General features: G+C 33.2%; 1 protein-coding gene across 2 annotated transcripts in view; it reads left to right on the top strand.

Moving 5' to 3' along the window:
• LOC127721723 (calpain-5-like) overlaps positions 1 to 18,532 on the top strand; it is a 33,254-nt gene that overhangs the window by 4,336 nt on the left and 10,386 nt on the right. Inside the window, exons 1-8 of one of the 2 annotated variants that reach the window (XM_052228519.1) lie at positions 1,833 to 1,987; positions 9,755 to 10,054; positions 12,774 to 12,985; positions 13,704 to 13,893; positions 14,625 to 14,815; positions 14,933 to 15,010; positions 15,710 to 15,890; positions 17,708 to 17,830. In XM_052228519.1, the coding sequence (XP_052084479.1) occupies positions 1,967 to 1,987; positions 9,755 to 10,054; positions 12,774 to 12,985; positions 13,704 to 13,893; positions 14,625 to 14,815; positions 14,933 to 15,010; positions 15,710 to 15,890; positions 17,708 to 17,830 (1,296 nt within the window). In that variant the 5' untranslated portion in view covers positions 1,833 to 1,966. Of the gene's footprint in view, positions 1 to 1,832; positions 1,988 to 9,754; positions 10,055 to 12,773; positions 12,986 to 13,703; positions 13,894 to 14,624; positions 14,816 to 14,932; positions 15,011 to 15,709; positions 15,891 to 17,707; positions 17,831 to 18,532 lie in introns of those variants that run through there. The other variant, XM_052228520.1, reaches the window with a different exon arrangement.

Below are 18,532 nucleotides of genomic sequence, written 5' to 3' on the forward strand. Positions count from 1 at the left end.
TCCCTAACTGCGAGAGGTCTCTGGTTAAATCTTCTCACGTGAGACTTTTTCTCATCGTTTTAATTTTAAACCTCACCACTGTGAAGTTGAGCTAATTTACAGCATCCTTTATTCTTAGTTCATAGTGATAGATGAAATCAACATCGTCAGCTAAAATTTATTTTTTTTAATCTACAAGAATGATTTGTGTAAGATTAGTCGTTTTTTTTTATATATAAACATGATAAATGAAACAAAGCTGAAATAAAACATATTGTTATGTGTAAAAACTTGTTAGTCTTACAAGGAAGTGGTCGATGTTATTAAGGATTAATCTGTCGTAAAGTAACCAATTTGTTACGTACTTTTTGACAGCATTTAATCTGTTATCTCAGAAAGTAATAAAAATCCATAAATTCAATATTTACTTATACTGGAGAGAAAAAAAGTATATTTGTGTTTACATTTCAATTGTATTTTTTAATTACTATTATTTATATTATTCATTTTTTCCTTTGATTTTTGATTTTTGCTTTTTTCAGAATAAAACACTTTAGTAAAGTATATTTCTGCAAATGATTTATCACGACAAAGTGTTACAATAACGACTTGGGTAATTTCTATAAACATTATTGTTTCGTCATTTTATTTTGGGCTATGTTTAAGAAAACATTAACTTAAAAATCGCAACCAATTGCTAAATGGCGCTAATATACCACAGCGATCATCCTTGATGACACTCAAATTATAGGTTGCGGATTTTTTTTTTTTTCGACTTAAGGTTTACCGAACATTATGGTTGTGACTGATTCTTTTCTATCAATAAAAAAAGGTATATGTGCTCTGAATTCCAACTAGCGAAACTATCCTCCAGAAACCAAAGAACGAAAATGTAAACAACAAATTACTATAGGGCACTGTACGGCCTTTGTCCATGCATGATCAAAACTGAGTTTTCTTGGTCTCCAAACGAACAGTATAAATTGTAAACATGCACCAATTATTTGTGAAATTTACAAGATGCAGCCATGTTGGACGATGTCAATACAGTTTACTGAGTGATGGGTCGCTGAACTTTTTCAAGTGATCCAGACAGATAGAGAACATTAATAGAGAATATCATATGGCTTTTTCAATATCACATCTGTATCAACCCGAGACACCAATATAAACCCAAGAGCTCTACTCGAGGGATTATATTGGTTGAGGGTTGATACGGTGTGTGATATTGAAAAAGCCGTATGATATACACTTTATTATATACATTTGAACCTCAAGTAGATATTTTTCACGTGACATGACGTAATAAAAATTAGGTGTTTGATAAAGCCTTTGCAACCGTGACTGATATCGATATCATCACGGATGGCTGATACAGCACGGTTGTTATTGATCGTATTATACATGCATTTTTTTTTCTGTATTTGCTACAAAGTATATAATAAATTGGATTTTTACATTAATGCATCTTAGCTTTCTTAATTCTTGGTCTTAGATCGAACCGTTTATGATGTTGGTCGATTAAAATCATGCTTCGAATGCAGTAAATTTTACAGTTCACATTTGTGCTTGGTTTCACTTACTGCACCAGATGCAGACCCAAAAGGGGCAAAAAAGTAACGTTAGGAGTGGGACTTGTAAATATTCTATTCATTAACCATATAAAGATCTCGATAAGGTGGCTCGGGCCCCTTGTCTCCTTTTATCCACCTCTGTACACTGAAAGCATATAGATGTACAATGAAAGAACGGTCTAGTAGTTTAATTCATTGTTCATTTTAAACCACGACTAATCTGGCTTTCATCGATATTAGCTAAAGTTCAGATTTAATGAACCATTTATGTTTTGTTTTTCTTACTTAGCAATCCAATATGGCGAACATTTCTGGTTTTAAAATCAGCATTTCATAATTAAATTCCAGACGGACTATCAAATCAATTTATTTATTCTATTTCATTTTTGGGGAATATATTAACACGTGTCACCATGGCAAACACTGCGAAGGAGGTAATTAATTTATTATAAATTTAATGGAATTGTATTTAATAATTAAATGGATAATGGAAGATCCGTTTCACAAAATACTAATCAATTTGTATATGATTTTTACATAAACATACGAGAATGTATGTCAATAATTCATTCATTTGTAAACAAAAATGTTATTTAATTTGTAAAGAATGTAAATAAAGGAAGTCGAAATAGAACTAGATATTTTATTTCAAATTATTGAATTCAATTCTAAATGTTTGGCGGATGACAAAGATGTAGTTGATCCATGTCCAGTGGGAAACTTTTCAATAAGTAACCCATGTTTGAAGTATGTCAATTGCTTGGATCTGGAACGGGATTAGAAATAGGAAAAGGAGAGGATTGAGCGCTCACAAACATGTTTATCCCCGCCACATTCTTGATGTGCCTGTCCCAAGTCAGGAGCATTGATTGTCGTTTGTTCATGTCTGTCATATTTGTTTTTTTTATATAAAATTCGTAAGTCTCACCCAACGGTTGACGTGAAACCAGTTAACATTTTATTATGTTTTAATAACTAGTCTGTGGTGGTTAAACCAAACAAAAAGGGGGTGGGTGCGGGTCCTTGAACTTGGTAAGGATATGGCATTCACGCGACACTTAGAATATATATACCGTTCGTAAGAAGAACTAACAATTGAACTGAATTCATAAACATATGTGTGTGTATATTTTTTAATATTCTGTAAAATATTTACAAAATAAACTCTCAAATGAGGGCAAGGTTCACGGAAAAAAGTTTAACATAATTTTTCTGATTGAGGGTTGAAGCTATTGAATCAAGGATGCTAAGTGGTGAAGTTGAAATCATCCCTTCGAAAACTTTATGGACGCCATCACGAGTTGGGTGACCTTTATTGAACATCTATGTCACAGATGATCAAGGATGTTCTAATTGTCGTACCCACAATTCTGTACTGTTTTGATCGGTTGTGACATCACCAACAGGAACATTGCTAAATTTGTTTAACCATTAAGAACATAACGGGTGCCACATGTGGAGCTCCTGTAATCACTCCCGTGTTTGGTGGGGTTCTTGTAGTTTTGTAATTTGAGTCTTTAGTTTTGTGTCTTTAGTTTTTTCTATGTAGTGTTTTGGACTTGTTTATCTTTTCGTCGTGTTTCGTATTTTGCCATGACGTTGTCTGTTTCTTTTCAATTAATGAGCCTTAAATGTCCCATTTTTACCTTCAGCTTTTTTTTTATAAACCACGGATAAAAATATAAGATAAAACAGCTGGGTGGTGTACGTCTTTCATTATCGTTATAAGTGTTTTTTTAATATCATGGCTAGACTGTATGTTTGTGAATACAAAAAAAATGTGGATCAGGCAGTAACACAACGGCAAAAATAACAAACAGATATTTAGAAGGCAAAATGCTATCTTCAACTGTAGACAGGAGTCTACCCAATACATATGTGTCCCTCTTTAATAATCCAGAGTATATGAGTGATTGGTAGATCGATTATTAGTGTTAAACGCCACTTTCAGCACTACTGGCTATATCGTGGCGGTCAGTTTCTTTCATGGGGTAAACCGAGGTGTCCGGAGAGAACCAAGGACCTTCGACAGGAAAACTGACAATTCTAGTCAATTAAGATTGGAGTTGCACGTTTGTACCTGCCACGTGCAGGATTCGAACTCGTAACCTCATTGTTGACTGGCTAGTGATACAGTAGTCCAAATAATTATGACGTCTTGAAAGGATTTTTTTTTTTCTGTAGCCTTTCAAGACGTCATAAGTATTTGGACTAGTGTGATATAGTGTGAACTACTTAAACTACTAGGCCACAGAGACCCTTCACGAGTCTATGGAAGAAATTAATTGATTGAGCAGAAAAAATCAAAGATCTGACATTAAAATTTTAATATAAATGATAACATTTTTTAAAATATTTTAATAAAGTCTATTCATTTACAAGTATGTCAATAAAAATGGTTTATTGCACAATGAAGTTGTCGCCGGATTTTCCAATTTTATTCTAAATGGGTGAATACATGTAATTCCATCGGCATTATCAAGTCAAAAACCAATAACAAGTTATCACGTTGTACGTAAGGTAGATTTCTAATTTCAATAGAGAATTAAATACACTTCAAATAAACGTTTGATATATTCAATAAAAATCGATTAGTATTGGTTATTTATAAAGTGAGGTACACATATTCAACTGCTTTCGAATTATGAAATTCAAATAAAGATTTAAACTTACAATAGCAAATACATGAATATTTCAGTTGAACCGTGAATTGCTCTCATACTTCTCAAATAGAAATTTAAATCCCCATATTCAATTTACTAAACAATAAATTACTTTTCAATGGATAGTAAAACTACAATACACTTTACGTTTTGAATAGACACATATAGTGTGCGTGTATTTATAAATGGAGAGATCCTTTTTCCTATTGAAGAAGACTATTATGTTCAAACGTAGAAATGGGTTGATATAATATTTTGATAATTGACGTTTTCTTGTAATAATTATGCTAGAATCAAATTGTTCTGTTACTTTGTATTTTCATTAAATTGGCCGATATATTTTACCTTAGTTTGCAAGATTTTGAACTCTGTTTTCATTTTGTGTCTAAAATAATTCAATGAACTAACGATTTTTTTTCTTGAACACTCTTCAGAACCGAAAGTATAAGAAACCAAAAGATTCATAATGTCTCAGGCGACGAAAGATAACATACAAACATTAACTAAATGTATGTTGTCTGTTTGATTAGGTTAGGTGTATAAACTGATACCTTTATAGACATATGTAAATTCATAGTTTTTTTGTTTTTGTTTTTTTGTTTTTTTTTTTTGTTTTTTTTTTGTTTTGTTTTTTTTTGGGGGGGGGGGGGGGGGGGTATTTGGAAAATTTGGAACTGATTGCATATCTTTCATAATTGATATGCATAGTATCTGATGAATCTATTCACACCAGTTGGTTGTATTCTAAGGGGTAAGCTGGAACCCCGCCCCAGGGTGCGGGATTTTCTCCCTGCGTTGAAGACCCATTGTTGGCCTTGTGCTGTTGACACATTCCCCGTTTCCATTCTCCATTCTAAAGGTGATTTTGAGATTGACATATTTTAAAGACACTAGCTGTCTATTTGGTGGCCCCTAAATGTCTTTAGATTGTTCTGAGTGTTGGGTTAATGTCTCATTGGCGTTTGCTTCCTTTTCCCTGTTTTCGTGTTTACTATATGATGTTTAAAGCAGAATCAAGAAACAATGCTGGTAAATTTTAGCCAATGAAAAAAAAAATTACATAACAATTGCATTAGAACTTAAATTAGTTGAGTTCTTTCACATTCCCCGAGTGTTGATTTTCGGCCGTCCTCTTAAAAACTAGAGAACATATCGTTCAAGTCGACGCCTTCCATAAAGTCGACGCCTTCCATATATTTATTAGCTCACCGGGGCCCGAAGGGCCCCATGTGAGCTTATGCCATCACTTGGCGTTCGTCGTCGTCCGTCGTCTGTCGTCGTCGTCTGTTGTCGTCTGTCGTCGTAAACTATTTCAAAAATCTTCTCCTCTGAAACTACTGGGCCAAATACCTTCAGACTTTGACTAAATGTTCCTTAGGGTATCTAGTTTATAAATTGTATCCGAAGTTTTGGTCCATCGACAAACATGGCCACCATGGCTACAAATAGAACATAGGGGTCAAATGCAGTTTTTGGCTTATATCTCAAAAACTAAAGCTTTTACAGCAAATCTGACATGGGGTAAATATTGTTCAATTGGTCAACATTTATCAGCTCTGAAATTTTCAGACGAATCGAACAACCCATTGTTGGGTTGCTGCCACCGAATTGGTAGTTTTAACAAAATTTTGCAGTTTTTTGTTATTATTTTGATTATTGTTATAGATATATACAAACTGTAAGCAGCAATAATGTTCAGCAAATAACTACAAAAAAGGTAATATGACCATAATTGTCAATTGACCACTTAAGGAGTTATTGCCCTTTAAAGACAACTTTACACAATTTGTTCATCAAGTTTGCTAACATTTAAAAATCTTCTCCTCTGAAACTACTGGGTCAATTACCTTCAAACTTTAACTAAATGTTCCTTAGGGTATCTTGTTTATAAATCATATCAGAAGTTTGTATCCATTGACAAACATGGCCGCCATGGCTAAAAATAGAACATAAGGGTAAAATGCAGTTTTTGGCTTATATCTCAAAAACTAAATCTTTTAGAGCAAATGTGACATGTGGAAAAAATGTTTAATTGGTCAAGATCTATCGGCCCTGAAATTATCAGACGAATCGAACAACCCATTGTTGGGTTGCTGGCACCGAATTGGTAGTTTTAACAAAATTTTGCAGTTTTTTGTTATTATTTTGAATATTATTATAGATATATATAAACTGTAAGCAGCAATAATGTTCAGCAAAGTAAGATCTACAAAAAAGTTTATAGGACCAAAATTGTCAATTGACCCCTTAAGGAGTTATTGCCCTTTAAAGACAATTTTACACAATTTGTTCATCAAGTTTGCTAACATTTAAAAATCTTCTCCTCTGAAATACAGGTGAGCGATTCAGGCTCTTGAGAGCCTCTTGTTATACTCTGTTATCATTTTAGATTTTCGGTTTGCAACTAATTCTGCATTGTACCGACTAGACAACAATTTGACATTTTTGCGCTTTTCTTTTTCCTTAAACGCACATACCAAAATTTCCTGCTGACGCATAAACCTACTTTGGCAAAGCCTTAAATTTGCCGATTTGATAAGGTTTGGTAACGGGCGATTACTACGCACAGTTCCAGTTGCATATGTATGTAAGTTTAACAACCGTTTCTCTAAAGCGAAAGAGGTGAAAAACGAGTCGCAAAACACATGGTGCGGTTTATGCAGTAAACCAGCAGCGCGAAGTAATGATGTAACAAAATATAAATCTTGGGTCTCTCCTGCGGGAGTGGGATCATATCTGTTTTTCTTTGTATACATTGAAGTGAAAGCAATACCTTGTAATGGCTTCTGTCAACACACAAAATGTAGCGTGCTTTGTTGGAATGTACTGTCGCAAATCTGTACGGAATTTGGTCCCGATTAAAGATTCATCAATAGATAGGTTTTGAGACGGAGAATAACGCGTTTTCGCTTTTAGGTTGAAATATTCATTGGTCGGTTAAAATTTTGCAATAGGATCATAACTTGCTGAATTTATCGGCGCTATCTTTCTACTGTCAACAAGATGGAGGAATTTCAACACCAATTGGAAGCGATTCCTAGTGAAAACTTTCCGGAAACAAGGAGTTGATTGACTAAAATGTTTTCCGTTCCAGTATTCAGATATCGTCGCCTTTCTGCTTAAGCCAACATTCAAAATTACAGCAACGAAGACTTCTTACTTTCCAAATTCTGCCCACATTAAAAATTATGAATATTCTGGCAAGTTGCACATGATTAAAAACAGGTTAAAACAGGATAAAAACAAATTGTTCGTTGATTTAGTTTGTGGTTTTGGTCACTTGATACTTGAATATCTTAAAAGACTTTGCTGTGGCGATATCTGGTGGCAGTTTGTTCCAATCCTTGACGGTGTTTATGAAGAAGTACAATTTCCTACAGTCTTTGGTGGCTGGCTGTAATAGGGAAGTATATTGTCCTGTCCGGTTTGAGCTTCTTGTTGGTTTTTGTAGATATTTATTCTTGTCTGTGGCTACAAGGTCGTTTGTTTTTTGTAACACATGATGAGTCGAGCTTCTTTTCGTCTTGTTTGTAAGCTTTTCCATCCTAATTCAGTTATCATGTTGCTGACACTTGATCTATTTCTATGTCTGCTGGTTACATATCGTGCAGATCGTTTTTGTACCTTTTCAATTTTATCTATTTGGTTTTGCTGGTACGGGTCCCATACTGTTGCGCGTATTCCATTTCCGGTCTTACTAATATTTTATAGGCATGCTCTTTGATGGATTTTGAGGTAATGTGGAGGTTTCGATGTAGGAAACCAAGGCTTCGGCTGACTTTTCCTGTTATGTTGTTAATATGTTCTCCCCAATCTAGATCATTTGCAATGGTGGTTGTATTTAGTTGATGTTTCATGCACCAGAGTATGTCCGTGGATTTCATAGTCCCACTTGATTGGCTTTTTCTTTTTGTGACTGTGAGGACACTGCATTTTTCAGGATTGAACTCCATTTTCCAGAGTTCTTCCCATTTTGCTAGTTTGCCCAGGTCTTCTTAGAGTGTATGGCAGTCGCTGTCTGATGAAATGGTCAAATAGACCACAGTATCGTCTGCAAACAGTCTCACTGTGGAGTGTAGGCTTTGGTAGGTCGTTGATGTAAAACAGAAAAAGACTGGGTCCTAATACTGATCCTTGCGGTACTCCGGATTCTACTTTTACTTTGTCAGATATTTCGCCTTCAACAACTACTACTTGGGTTCTGTTGGTGAGAAATTCCCTTATCGATTTGTTTGTTTTCCTTCGGATGTCATAATGGTGTAATTTATGAAGGTGTAAGCTGTGGGACACCTTATCAAAAGCTTTTGAAAAGTCAAGTATTAGCAGATCTGATTGTTTTCCGTTTTCCAGGTTTTTTGTGATGTCATCGATACATTAACAATATATTAATGTTAATTTGCCTTTCTTACGCCAATCATTAACCTTGGATTTATTGCTGATATTATGCTGATTTCTTCGTATAAAATTTCTAGCGTATCTAAATATGAAAAAATATGTGTTCTTAATTCTTGACAATCGCACAATAATTATTCACTGTAATTGTAATTTATAATTTTATTATTGTTCACAAAGGTCTGAGGGTTGAGTGCTTTTTTTTTCCTTTCTTTTCTTTTTTAAGAAAGACTGTGGAGCGATAATACGTTGGAAGAAGGGACAAAATAATAAATTAGTAAACACATGCACCGATCGAAGAGCATATATGTTACAAGGAAACCTGTAACATCTTTCCATTGAAGTATCATGTTGGCCTCGAATGTTAATTTGGCTGGTACGCTCAAGAATAATTTTTTACGATGCAATACTGGATATTAATTTTATGGTGAAATCGAGTGCATAGCACTGTTGTTAGCTCCGTCCCCCGCGTTTTGCTTTTGTTAGATATTTTTCTTTTTTGGTATCTCTTGTATTCAACCCATTGATTTATTATTTCTGTTTAACTGTTCGGCCTTTCCTAACGTATGCCGTATTGTTCTAAAATATTTGGACGCAATAAAGTTTTTTTCATTGAAATTTATTCCGTGCATTATAATTCAAAGGTGTCGTTTTAAAAAGAATATGGGGTTACGCATACCTGTTTGTTTCCAAGATAAACTTCTTCATCATTTCAATTGTGAACATCAACATGAAATAGGCAATAGGTCTGGAATTCTCGGCGGCATTCTTTTATGTCCCAAATTCTGGTTAAATTCTACGTGATCCCTAAGTTCAGGAGGATAAATTCGAAACCAAGGATTAGAATCAGCTATAATCCGATGGATGACAGCAATTACGTCATTAATGAATATTGCACTTTTTTGCGTAATTTTCATCTTTTTTTCACGTGATTGCGGTTTTTTTTTTTTTTATTTATTCATTTGCATTTTATTCTTAACCTTTTTTTGTTAAGGTATTTTGTTCTTATTTGATTAATTTCTATCTTCTATATTACGTAGTTCATCACATCATTTGAATTGGCCGATGTATCGGCCCTGTGGCACAGAACTCGTTAACGTTATAGTATAATACTATATTTTATAATTTTCTAATTCATTTTAACAGGTTGTCCGTTCCATAATGTCAGACAAGTTCAAGAACCAGAAATTTGGATCCATTAGAAGCGCGTGCTTGAAGAAAGGAGAATTATGGGAAGATCCAGAATTTCCCGCCAATAATAAATCATTATTTTACAGTAAAGTTGACAATGCCATTGAATGGAAAAGACCGAGTGAATTGTGTAAAGTTCCGAAACTTGTGATAGAAGGAGTTAGTTGTGACGATTTAGTTCAAGGTGAATTGGGAAACACGTGGTTTGTCACAGCATGTGCAAGTTTAGTATTACAGAAGAAAATGTTTGAAAAGGTGTGTAACATCAGCTTGAGTTTGGAAATAAATAATTGTGTCTATATTTTGTTAAATTAGAATAACCAAATGTTTATGGATATCCTGAAGCTTCCTTTTACACAATTTCGATTGAAATAACAAAATTTTAATTTTTGGTAAAAGAAGTATATTCTTTAAAAGCAAAGTGATTACTCGTAGTATTTGATGTCCTGCACAGAGTGCCCCCTAGAGTTATCTGAAGCAGGATTTGCTTCTCCGCTTTTTTCTTCCTGCTTCTGAAACTCATAATTTTACATGCGTAAATCCCTTCTACATTCTTTTTTTATTTTCATACAATTTTAATACACCTTATTGCTATTTGTCCGCCATTACTGGACATCATAAGATTCCCGTAAAATTTTGACGTCACAATAGAAAATGTCTGACGCTACAAACGAACACAACGTGATTTTTTGAATGACGTCATTAGTTCAAGTGTCGCAGATCCCAAATAGCGATAAATTCTTATCTAAAAGTTGTATATGCATACATGGACTATTGGTTCGCCAGAGTAATCAAATTGCCAGTTAAAAATGCAAACGATCTATACATTGATAATACTAAGGTAACCCGAATAATGCAGGCCCTCCACGTGCTCAACTCGGCCGTGTTAATGTAGCCAATGTAGCCATTAAATTGAAAACAATGGAATATAACGACAGAACTATTCGGTTAATTATAAGCCAGGCTGTCATTTAATGAGGGGAGAAAAACACAATTGTGCATCAAGAAAAGTATATAATTTAACAAGAAAATAGATATGGTATAGGCATATTTTAATTGAAAGAGCAAAAATAATGTCATACAATTGTGAAACTTGCAAGTCAAATAGACAAAAAGATTTTTCTGCTTCAAAATGAATTACTAATTTTTTTTAAATCTCAGAATATGATAAAGATTCTTTGATAGAAAGTCATAGAATTTTCATCTCAATTTAGTGAAGTAACTTTTAAGATGCTTGGGTAGAAATTTAAATGGAGAGAACATAATTTTAATAATAAAATATCTTCATTTTATTGCAAAAAGGTAGCTTGTTCGGATCTAACCAACCTTACACAATCCTCAAACGAGAGCTTACTTTGGAAGTATATTTATATTTGGCTATAGCTGTATTAGCAGAGTTGATTTTTTATATTCTTCGATATAACTTCAATTTACTCAATTTTCTTTGTAAAATTTATATACATGTATTATGATGTATATAATTTTTGGGACCCTTTATAGCTTGTTGTTGGATATGGGCCAAGGTTCCGTGATGAAGACTGTACTTTGACCTATAATGGTTTACTTTTAGAAATAGTGACTTGGATGCAGGGACAGTTGTCTCATTGACATTCATACCACATCTTCTTATATCTATTATCCTACTCATTATTAGTCAATGATATGTTCTAAATATTCAACCATTTTACTTTGCAAACATTGGAAGAAATAAAAAATAAAGTTGTGTGGCGCTAATACGTTTCCTACTGTATTATTACAATCACTATTATCAATATTAAAATTAATAACGCCTGGGCAAAAGCGGAAATTTTACACACAAGGATATTGAATTATCAATCGAAACAAAGAAAGCAATTACTGTTACCTGTATCATGTTAAAGTACATTTTACATGTAATTGCGACAGCACAAAGTAAACAATTATCGGTTAGAATACTTTATTGTTAAATATGTACTTTTAAATCAATAAGCAAGCATTTGTTTTAACTTTAGAAACTGAAATATTGATTGTCAATTATTCACCTACCTTCAAAACACAGAGTTGGTAGAATTTACAAATACTGAAAAGAAAGGAGATTGGAATTTAGTTCGTGATAAATGTAAAGGATAACAGGGATTACAAAAAAAAAAAAAAAAAAAAAAAAAAAAAACGGACACCTATATATGTCCATACGACTCCTCCGAGAAAAACGATACAAAAAAAAGCCGAAAACAATAAACAGCCTATATAGCTTGACTTTGTATAGGCACAACATGGGGTGTGTTAAAACCAGTTCTACGTGACCTTTATCTATTTAGACCATATTTCGTAAATGTATAATATGTATAATACACAATAAAAAAATGCTGTCCAGCTACATGTACCATGCATTTAAATACAATGTACCCAAAACACCTGATGCTATTATTAGTTTATCGCATTAACTGCAAGCAATAAGAGACCTTCAAGTATTACACATTTCCTCAAAGATACCAGGCTTCTAAGAATCGCGTTTCGTCTTCATAAGACTCACCAAAGGCGCTCGAATAAAAACAATTAAAAGGCCAAATCAATACGAATTTAAAGAATATTGAAAACCAATAGTTCTCAAAAATTGTATCAAAACGACTGAGGCTTTCTTTACCTGGGATTAAACATCTCAGTGTTTTGAATAACTTTAACATTCTAAAAACGGCAAAATTATAGAAAATGAACACAGCAATGATGTTTCATGTCAACACAAAAGTGATGACAGTAGACACTTATATATATGTTTCATTGAACTTCTCAAAGCTTCAAGTGCATGAGTGGGAACCAACCACCTTTAATTTGGAGGATGTTGTCTTCTCCGTTCTGTAGAGGTGATTTGTGGTTAAACATAGCAGGAAAAGAATATCATAAATTGGGTAAATGTGTATACAAGTAAAACCGATTTTGGTACTGATAAATGTGTTGATTTAGAACGTAATTAATGCGACTCAAACTTCATTTCTAGGTTGTACCAAATCTCAAAGAACAGGAATGGGACGAGTACTCAGAGAAACCTAAATATGCCGGTGTGTTCCATTTTTCGTTTTGGAGATTCGGACAGTGGATTGATATAGTGGTAGATGACAGATTACCAACAAAGAATGGCAAATTGGTTTTCTGTCACTCAAAGTCTCGAAATGAATTCTGGAGTGCTTTATTAGAAAAGGCTTATGCAAAGTATGTTGTATATACACATGTATATATCTTTTTGTTATAAATTGTTTACTCATTTTTGTTTTCATATGCAATACTATTGTTTGATTACTGGGCATTTTTTCATATATGCGCAGTGCTAGTGTTTTGTGCAGTATGAATGCAAGAATAATGTCTGAATGACAGAAAGGTAGGCGTAAAAACTACTGAATAGGGAACAAAGAAGACTTTTTTGATATTTTATATCATAAAAAAAGGGATTGGGTATAATTACCATTGAGACAACTCTCCACCAAACAACAAATGGCCTAGAGGTGAGCAACCATCGGTCACTTCATGGACAATTACCAAACCCATACCGCACAGCAAGCTATAAAAGGTTCATAAATGCATACCTATTCAAAAATTCGTCGTACTTTCTACGGGATCGAGAGAAAAATATTCGTAAAATACGTCGCACAGTTTTAGCGCTCAAAAATGTCTAACGAGAAAGCACATTCCAGTTTGAATTACGATTTATTTAAATCGTTAGATTGTTTGTGAAAAGAGTGGCCAATCGTTTCAGACTTCATTTACAATGACGATGAAACTGCACAACATCTGTTACGAAAACTGTAGTTGAATTTGTGTTAAAACTTTGTGTTTGTGTCCATTAGTTGAGTATAGTTCTCTGGTGATAATTACAATAGAAACACTTGTTAAGCTAACTTAATTAAATAAATGTATTTTCATCTATTTATAGACTTTATGGAGATTATGAATCATTAATAGAAGGTGACACAGCTGATGCTCTTGTAGATTTCACGGGAGGCGTAGCCGAGAAATTAGTATTAATGAATATAAATCTACAGGATGATCAGATGAAAATGGCATTGTTTAGAAAATTACGAGACGCTAGTGAAAACCAGGCACTTATAAACTGTAATATTCAGGTATAGTTATATTCAAAATACCAGAAACTAATTATTATTCGTGGAATTTGAATTTTCGTCAATTTTATTGGTAGAGGTAAACGTTGGATTTATATGTTCAACGAAATATACATTTTCTATAGACTTGCATGGAGACTTTGGCATATCCACGAAGTCAAATATTCACAGAAATACATTTTGCATCAGGATATAAAAATTGGTACAATGACAATACATGTAAATGGATCTACAGTATTTTTTTCAAATTCTTAATGGAATTTTAGAATATGCGAAAGTGAAATTACTGGTTGTTTGAAATGAAAGCTGCATTGAGTTTTGTGTTAGTCTGTAATGCTATTCCCATTATTGAGTTAATTGATATCTAGTTGAAAGAAACATTTCCCAAGTTACCAATATTGTACAGTGTTGTATGGAGAACTTCTATATACTACTTTCAATAATGTATTGAAACGTTTGCACAACCTAAACTGCATAATGCTATTTTAGACATTTTATTTTCATCCGAATAATTTTTTAGCTTTCCCTTAACAAATCACGAACTTTGCAAGGGACGAGGGTATTATTTTGTGTTCTTTACTCTAAGTAGTTCTAGGGTTTTGTACTCGTGTAAACATTGCCAAGACAAACCAATTTTAAATGCTACAATTATCGCTTAAATAAGTCAACAAATTTGAATACAAATTAATTGATATGTTTTCTGTTTTGACCAGCTTTTTGTTTTACTATTTTAGTGTAAACCTGAAGAGACCGGCAAGGAACTACCCCAAGGTTTAATATTAGGTCACGGCTACAATATTACCAAAGTAGCAGAGATAAATGTAGACAAGAAGTACCAGGGCGCTATAGGCGCATCTAAACTTCACATGGTCAGAATGGCTAATCCATGGGGTGTTAAAGAGTGGAATGGACCATGGGCAGACGGGTAAGTTCATAATATTAGTATGCATTTTGTTAAAATTTTAAAAAATCAAACAAATACAGTATTGAATTTTAATATTTCAGTTATCACTAATAAAATTTCAACTTGAATTATTTTTAGATCTGCCGAATGGAACAAAATCGGGCAAACAGAATGGACAAAACTTGGACTTAAATTTCAACAGGAAGGCGAATTTTGGTAAGAAAGTAGTTCTGAAAAAAATAGAAAACATATTCTATTCTCTAATCTCAACGCAATTGTATGGTTTACAGAATATAACACCTACAATAATTTAAAAGTAATGATTGAACAAGATAATTTATCATAAAATTGAGAATTGAAATGGGGAATGTGTCAAAGAGACAACAACCCGACCAAAGAGCAGAAAAAATAACATTTTTATTATTGAACTAGATCTCAATGTGCCAACTTCGAAGCTCGTAAACTCAGCAATCAATACACAGAACATCGGGCATGGTCGGATATCCGACGATTTTGCTTCGGAAGTTGGTGGTTTACGTAAGCCATTCATTCTAAATGTACGACTGACCTAAATATTTTTGTTATACATGTATGTTTTGTCGGGAGGCGGGAAACACATATTTATATATTTTTGACCTTTTTTGAAATTAAAAATGAAAACTACCGTTCTCTTATTCAATTACAATGTCGCATACATTAAAACTTCCAAATCATCCATGAAAAGTCATGTGAGACGGTTGTGGTCTTTTAATTTAGGCCTCTGTTTCGTAATATAGCTTCCAATGCTTTTATTCATCCTTTGCTCTCGAAAGTAATTTCTTTGGAAGTTTCATATGAATTTATCTAGAAAAATATCAACAAATGTTATATTTGACTACGATTTAGCCATTTATTTGAATACTTTCCTTTTTACAGGATGGCTTTTGACGATTTTGTGAGTTATTTAACGAACGTTGATGTATGTCATTTTGTGAACACGGCAATTATAAGTCTAAAGAAATCATGGAATGAGAGTATTATGCATTCCGAATGGTCGGTGCAAGGACGCAATGGCGGATGTGTTTACGATTCGCCAACATTCCTTAGCAATCCACAGGTAGGTCATTTATGTATGTATGTGAAACAAACAAAAATCATATAAATCGCGATTTCGGAGCATTTGTTGTTTCGTTTTGTTTGTCAGTTATTCTAATGTATTCGAAGCGAACCGTAAGTTTTACCATCGTAAAGTACACTGATAAAGGAGAAAAATCAACGTCATATATATATATATATATATATATATATATATATATATATATATATATATATATGAAAAAAGTTATCTGATTTCATCTACCTATGCTAATCATGCTATTGGGTCCCAGTGGGAAGTTTTACTAAGCCATATAGGCATTTCTAAGTCATTCTAGAATTTTATATATGAGTTTGTAAAAAAAAAAATAGGAACTTTCCAAATATAATAAATGTCAACACTTCAAAGTGTCACAAGAAACAAGTCATCGCCCGAGCAGATGAAATACTGTAAAGCGAAACTCCCTTAAATATAATGCAAACTGTTAAATGATGAGGATGCACAGTTCCATTCTTTTAAAGTATTATTAATGGACAAGCATACAATTTAGTAACTTGCTAAAAATACTACTGTTACTATTCTGATATTAAATTGTTGAATATCAGTTTAGCAAAAAATGAGAAACTGAAAACCTTATGCTCTAAATTTTAATCAGATTGTTGATTTTCAATTGATCTATTGTTTGTCCCCTGCCGTAACCCATTGAACAGAGAAATACCGGACGTCCGTTGTTCGTCCGTTAGTCCGACCGGGCTTTTAAGTACTCTCACGTGTACATTTTTTTTTGCCAGATGTTTATCAAATCAATATCAAAGGTTTATACCAGCAAAATCTCAGGCGAATTTTAAAATATAAGTGCCGATTAACTATCAGGAGTTATGCGCTTAGGAAAATGTCCTTGTAAGCGCTTACAAGACTACATGTTTTGTGAAATTTATATCAAGGAAGAACCTGTTGACAGTAAAATTGATTAACTTGAAGCGTGCTTTAAGGATGTAGTTTGGTGAAATTTAAAAAATCTAGAATTTAGAATTGATACAATTAGTCAGAAGAGCATTAGTAAAGGAACAAATAAGCTAAAAATATTGATAGGTTATGGAACTCCTTTTTGCGATATTAAGCATTGACATTATTTGGGTCTCAAATCGTAAGAAAAAAAAATCTAGAATCTGCTTAAATTTTGGTAATGCCCTTTTTATGAGCTATTGAAGTCTTCTATGAAAAAAAAGTGGGTGATGTGGGGCAAAATATTTTACCCTGTATCGTAGAAAAAAGGCCAAGGAGTCTGAACATCTGACAAAAATTCATAAACCTGACCTGAGTACATCCTTAAAAAACAAATCTACATGTATGACCTTTAACGATTTATGTGTGCCAGTGTAAAATACATATAAATTGAGTAAAAGTGCAGAAGGTATGAAACTCCCCATTAGAGTCCGACAGACATTTTCAATTTTACCTTGAGTAATGGGATGGAACAAGATACTACGCGTAAAAAAGTCGAAATAGAGCAGGTGGCATTGTGCATGAAACTTTAAAGTTGGTGCAAAAGGTTGCACGAAGAAAGAGTCTGTTGAAACATGAAAACGCACGTGCAGTTCGATATCTGTTAGTTTCATTGTTAATTTGTTTGTGTCCTGAAACCGAGATGAAATATGATCCGCTTGCATTCAATCAATTAATAAATCAATCAAACAGATTTTCATTCAGAAAAAAAACTACCTACAATGTATCTTTGTATTTATCTATTTATCTACGTGCTTTTGTGTACTCAATTAGGGTACATTTTGTGAACAAATGGAACACACCATTATCTAAATGTGTTTTTCGTATTACAGTACGTATTTGACATAATACAAGAAGAAGACACAATACTTGTTTCCCTGGAACAGCATGATATTCAACCTGGAAGACAACATTTTGGACGAACTCTAAACACAATAGGATATAGAATAATGAAGGTAGGTTGTCCCTGTAAATCAACTTACAATTATATAAGAAATGAATGCTTCTTTTTTTAATTTTATTGGGGTATAAAAGTGTTGACCGAAGCACATTTTCTATAAATTTTTGTGCACGATCAACACTTTTACAACCCTATCAAATTACTAAAAGAAACATTCATTTCTTATAATTACATTTTTATGCTAAGACCATGAACAAATTTTGTTATCAAGTTTTTCATTTATTAAACTGTGCATTTTTTTGTGGAGGCACGTGTCATCACGAATGTAATATTTCATTTTGATATGAATGTTAATTTTTGAATGACGCGCGATTGTTGTTAGCCAACCAAACTAACGAATTCTCGTGAAACATACATGTAATGTAATTATTGGACTATTAAACTGTTTGTTTTATTTATTTTTTGATTGTTTATTGTTTGCAACTATTCTTTGTCATTTCGTTGTTAGTGTCAATGGTTTAATGGTTTAACTGTCTAATTGACGAACTTTCAACATAAAATGTATAACAAAGTAAAACAAACATACCAAAATCCAAGGTAAATTCATAAAGGCGAAGTCCATAAAAACCGACAAAATCAAACTTTATTAACCACTGAACGAGTGAAAAACAACTGTCATATTTATGACTTGGAACAGGCATTTTCCGAAGAATATTGTGGGTTTAACTTGGTTTTATGGCTGGATAAACCTCATAAA

Source organism: Mytilus californianus, unplaced genomic scaffold (assembly GCF_021869535.1).
Source record: "Mytilus californianus isolate M0D057914Y unplaced genomic scaffold, xbMytCali1.0.p SCAF_12, whole genome shotgun sequence".
Classification (NCBI taxonomy): domain Eukaryota; kingdom Metazoa; phylum Mollusca; class Bivalvia; order Mytilida; family Mytilidae; genus Mytilus; species Mytilus californianus.